Source organism: Sceloporus undulatus, unplaced genomic scaffold (genome assembly GCF_019175285.1).
Source record: "Sceloporus undulatus isolate JIND9_A2432 ecotype Alabama unplaced genomic scaffold, SceUnd_v1.1 scaffold_1778, whole genome shotgun sequence".
NCBI classification, from domain to species: Eukaryota; Metazoa; Chordata; class Lepidosauria; order Squamata; family Phrynosomatidae; genus Sceloporus; species Sceloporus undulatus.
The window spans coordinates 1-5,116 of NW_024804698.1; the positions used below are offsets into that span (position 1 = coordinate 1).

Below are 5,116 nucleotides of genomic sequence, written 5' to 3' on the forward strand. Positions count from 1 at the left end.
TCTCCCACAATCCTTTTGGAGCACATGCTCATTCAGGGTGGAAGGAAGGAGAGGAGGAGGGAAGAGAGAGAGAGAAAAAAAGAGAGAGAGAGAGAAAGAGAGAGAGAAGCAACAGGAAGGAAAATAAAGGTAGCAGACTTTTTGGCTGCAGAGACTTACCTACTTGGAGCAAGTGGTCCTGATCCTGCCTGCTTCTAGGACACCTGCAGAAAACCCAATGAAAACATATGTGCCTACTCCTCTTGGGACCAAACTTTCCTTAGGAGTAAGTTTATGTTGCTTTTGTTTAAGTTACTTGATTTATTTCTTCTTGTCTGGAGTTTACAGACCAGGACTGTCTGGTTTAAGGAGAGGGTCCTGGGCTGGACCTGAACTTGCTGGGGTTTCCAAAAACAACAGAATTAGGATCATCCAAAGAAGTTGGACTCTTTAAGACCTCAAAGTTTACAGAACTTAGAGGCAAAATGTACTGCAAGCAGTAAGATAAGATGGGCCTCCCCTTGTACTTAACTATTTATTTTGTTGTTTTGTTGTTATTTATTGATTATTTGACATGCATGGGAAAAGTTTATATATTTATATCCTAGCTCAATGGAAAAATAAAGCAGCCAAAGAGGGGGGAAATGAACCTTTGCCTCATCACAATCTATCATATCTGCCCCTTTCCCCCCATTTTATACTGGGTTAAAATAAACCGACCTGAAGAGCTGGTGTAAGAAGTCTCTGATCATGCTTCTTGCTTTTAAAAAGAAAAAGACATGTATGAATCTCCGAAATAAGATTAGAAAGAAGACGAACAAAATCTGGCACCTTCTGGTCTTTTTAAACAGTCTGGACATGCCCTAGGACAAAACACACACCGAAAAGCTATGATTAAAATGGTATCAAGCTGGCTATAAAGTCAAGATGGCTTGCAACGTCGATTTAAAAGCAAGGAGTAAAAGTTGTGCAAGCCAACATCTTTCGTCCTAAATTACCGGTAATTCCCTTAAAGAGAAAAAGTGGGCATGGGAATTACAAACTCTTGAAAGTTCCTCTTCCGTTCTGTGGAAATTCAGTCTTTACTTCCAAGGAAATGTGGAGGATGGCATTTTGAGGCGTGCTGTGAATATTGTAGTAGATGTTGCATAACATCTCCGCCTTCTTTCCTTGTCCTTTAAATAGGTATTGATGCCAAAAGGGAAAGGAGTGTTGAAGCTTTAAATCCAAGGCAAGGGAGAAGTCCCTTAAAAACTATATATATGTGTGTGTGTCATCCATAGGGTCGCCATGGGTTGAGATTGATTTAAGAGCAGTTAACAAATATATTATATATATATATATATGGTATTTAAAATCAGAGCACTACACTATATTTACTTTTTTCTTTGGCAGGGGGAAGGAAGGAATGCAGCAAAGAATTGTGCAATTTCCTCCCTTCCTTGACAGAGAAGCAAATTTCTCACTTTGTTTCTCTTCCAAGTCTCTGTTTTCCTGCTTTTCAGATTGGCACTTTCTCATGAATGCTGTATGTAAAAGCTTGAAAGGGAGTAGTAATTGTTGGTGTGTGCTTTAATTTGTTGTGAAGTCATTTGAAAATTGAGCTCTTATTATTTTTTGATTCCACGTGGGACTTGCATCTTTGGGAGTGGACTTGCGTGTGCCAGAAATGGAGTGGCGTTGTTTCGTCCATATTCACCCGAGGACTGCCATGACATTACAACATATGGGCATCTGTTGTGCGGTGGTAGCCAGTGGAGTGACTGCACCAACACCACAATAGCAATCATATTTACATTTCTATACTGTTCAGTAGTGAACACAGAGGTTTAAAATCTGTAAGCCAGTTGCCCCCAACAAATTGGGTACTCATTTTACCGACTTACAAAAGGATGGAAGGCTGAGTCAACCTTGGAGCCCTAGGATCGAATTCACGACATTGTGGTTGCAGTACAAGCATTACCAATGGGCATTGGCACACATCAGGGATTTTTTGATGCACATCCAGACACTGGCTAGGAAGTGCTGGAGTGCAACAGGAGCAGTGGGCCCTTGGTATCTGTGAGGTTTTACTGTAGTTCCAGGACCGCTGGTGAATACCAAAATCTGTGGATGCTCAAGCCCCATTAAATACAATGTGCCCCTTATATAAAATGGCAAAATAAAGTTTCCTTTTTGGAATTTATATCTTGTTATTTTCAAGCCATGAATGCTTGAATCTGTGGATAAAAAAATCCATATACACAGAGGTCCAATTGTATTGCAAGCGAGTGGGTGTTTGAACCCAGTCTTCCCTGCTCTCGGTCTAGTATATCACCATTTTGTTTGTTTTCAAGTGTAGGGCTGCTTTCCTCTCTATCCACCACCAACAACATGGACTTCAAACCGGAGGCAATTTCAGGGGCTGATGTACCCACAGAACCACTTGAGCCTCCCCCTATGGATTTAGAGGAGACTTCGGGACCTCAACACCCCACAGAAGATCTTCCTTCCGCCCAACAGCCCAGTCCCGCATCTGGCGGCGTAGAAGTTACTCTGACACCACCACCAAACATGGAATCCAGCAATCCTGGAATGGCTGAGATCCAGACTAGCCTGGGAGAAGCGCAGAGTCCTGAATGGCTTTTGGACCCACAGGATTCCAGTCCTCAAGTCCATACAGAAGTGGGACTGGAAGGTTCCAGGTAAGACAGACAGATAGATAGACGGATAGACAGATGTCCAGATAGGTAGACAGATAGACAGAGGAGTTTATCATATGGGAGGCATCCCGTACAGAAATGGGGTTTAAAACCTGAAAATAACCCCAAAAAGACATGAAAAGGCATGGTTGATTTTCAGACACATTGAGGTTAATGAGCATTAACTTGACATTAACCCGGACAGAAAGTGGAGAAAAACCAGCCTCCTTTTACTTTTGGAATTTTCTGCCCAGAAAAGACTATGTTCTCTTTAGAAAAAATTGTTTTCTGTGCAGAAAATGCTGTTTTCTATACAAAACAACCATCTGCGTGATGTCCTGTCTCTTGCTAACACAATAACCAGGCTTCATGGATGAACCAGAAAGAGTTTATTGCAGCAGCTCAGAACAGAAAGACGTTTCTTGCAAGAAATGGATTCATTTAGTCAGTTTCAATATTATAACTCTCCACATGCCTTCAACTGCGTACATAAAATTTCCAGGCCAAACAACCTTGGAGACTTCTTTCCCACCATTAAGCCCAGCACATGTTCGTTACATCAGAACACATTCAACATTGAAACTACAGCTAAAATCTAATCAACCTAAAACAATAAAACCCATGGCAGAGGGAACCTGCCCAGGGGACCCAGACATCATATGAATTTTGTGCAGAATAAGTCCAGAATTGTGAATAGCCTTTGAAAACTGAGTGGTTTTGAAGGCTTTCTCACAGAGGGCAGAAAATTGCTGAAATTACTCGCTGTTTACTTCAGGAAGAAAATTAGTGGCAAATTACATCCCCCCCACCCCCTAGTTAGACTCTGCTTAGCATCCATTTAAAAAAAACCTGTTCAGGGTGGTATTGTGTTCTTTTTTTCTGTGCAAACTATGTTTTATGTTTCTCCTGCAGGAATGCCATGGAGGAGGGTGTCACTGAGCCCCCAAGGGAGCAGAGGAGTTGGGTGATGAATCCAGGGATAGATGCAGAGGTGGGGAATGGTCCCCAGGCTCCATCCAGCATCGATCAGAGCGACCCACTCATGGAATTAGAGGAGAAAGAGGAAGACATCGTGGCTGAGGATGTCCCTGAGGTGGACCAAATCCAGCTGCAAGGCCTTGTCACACAACTCGAGAGACTCAGCCCCAGTTTCCATGATAGTTCTCCCACCTCTGAAGATGGCCTCCTGCCAGCCTCTGATGGTGAGGAGAGCCCTGTATTTGGAAGAGGAACAGAAGAGAAGGGTCACCTCCTCAAGTGTCGGGGTCCACCAGGGGAATGTGGCCCCTGTCCACTGCATATCGCCACAGGCCATGGCTTAGGGGCACCCTCCCACTGGCCCCCGCAGCTCATCCGTGGCCCACGGAAAAGCAGGGGCTTGCTTTCAGCAGAAACTAACCCGGAGGACCTGCTCAGCCTCCTCTGCTACGAAGGGGGCATCCCATCTGAACCGGATGCTCAGATACCCTTGGCCCACTCGGATGTGGTGGCAGGGAGTGGTGGTGGACAGAAGTTAAAGGCTGGAGAAAGGGCAGAGATGTCTCTGGGGCCCTCGGAGGAAGCAGAGAGGGAAGAGCCATGCCAATGGGACCCAAGGGAAGGGGCTGTCCAGGAAGAGAAGACCTCCTTGGACTGTGGCGTGGGACCAAGCCAGAAAGGAGAGCCATCTCCTGACAGTGCTGGGATCATCTCGCCAGAAGTGAGTGATAAGAGGAGGAAGAGAACCTCCTACTCTTCCTGGCCATCCCATCCATCACCCTGTTTTGGGCAAAAGGTGACCATAGCTTCTCCAAGGAATGACCTCCCATCCCAGCCCTACTCCTTCAGGCCTCTGAGACCTCTCCTGACTTAGGAAATCTGTCCTACTCTCACATGGCTTTTATCACCAGGAGGTTCTCCCTGACACAGGGGCAATGAGCCTCACTTCCCAGGGCCAGATGTAGCCCTCCAGATGGCAATTTCTGGCTCTCCAGAGGGCCGGATCTCCCAAGACTCCCCCAGTGACCATGCCTCCTTATCCAGGACTCTCTATTTTGGCCACACCTCTTTCCCGCAACACTTTAATTTGGCCCCACCCCTTCTCTAACACTGTCAAATGGTCCCACCCTCTCACACCCACTTCCTTTAGTCACACTCCCTTCCCACAACACTTTCATTTGGCCAAACCCTCTTCCTTGTGACACCTCCCTTTCACCACACTCGTTCACCATGAGAACTCCCTTGACCACACTTCCTTCCTTTGGTCATGTCCCCTCCCCAGAACAACTTCCAACACCCCCTTCTCCCTGACACCTTCCTTCCCAACCTATCTCCCCACTTTTTTAAAGGTTCAAATAACTTCCTTTAAGCCCAGGGATGGGCAACATGCATTTCTTGGGGCTCTAGTGACCCTCCGAGGATGTGGTTTGCAGTGCTTGACCCCTGTAGACCCCCTGGCCTGTGCTGTTTCTTTCCAA

At 45.7% G+C, this 5,116-nt stretch overlaps 1 protein-coding gene across 2 annotated transcripts; it reads left to right on the top strand.

Annotated features, from left to right (window-relative positions):
- The first annotated feature begins 17 nt into the window (after positions 1 to 17).
- Positions 18 to 5,070, top strand: LOC121917927 (fibrous sheath CABYR-binding protein-like). 2 transcript variants are annotated; one of them, XM_042444043.1, is made up of 3 exons: positions 18 to 265; positions 2,321 to 2,663; positions 3,573 to 5,070. In XM_042444043.1, the coding sequence occupies exons 2-3, from the start codon at positions 2,353 to 2,355 to the stop codon at positions 4,510 to 4,512; spliced, it is 1,251 nt and encodes a 416-aa protein (XP_042299977.1). In that variant the 5' UTR covers positions 18 to 265; positions 2,321 to 2,352; the 3' UTR covers positions 4,513 to 5,070. The 2 variants fall into 2 exon arrangements, with proteins under 2 accessions (XP_042299977.1, XP_042299976.1); XM_042444042.1 differs by having other exon boundaries at positions 19 to 265; positions 2,316 to 2,663; positions 3,573 to 5,056.
- The last annotated feature ends 46 nt before the right edge of the window (positions 5,071 to 5,116 follow it).

Coding starts and splice junctions, on each gene's coding strand:
- LOC121917927 (XM_042444043.1), top strand. CDS start 2,353: ATGGACTTCAAACCGGAGGCAATTTCAGGGGCTGATGTACCCACAGAA. Junction 2,664..3,572: donor GTGGGACTGGAAGGTTCCAG/GTAAGACAGACA, acceptor TTTCTCCTGCAG/GAATGCCATGGAGGAGGGTG.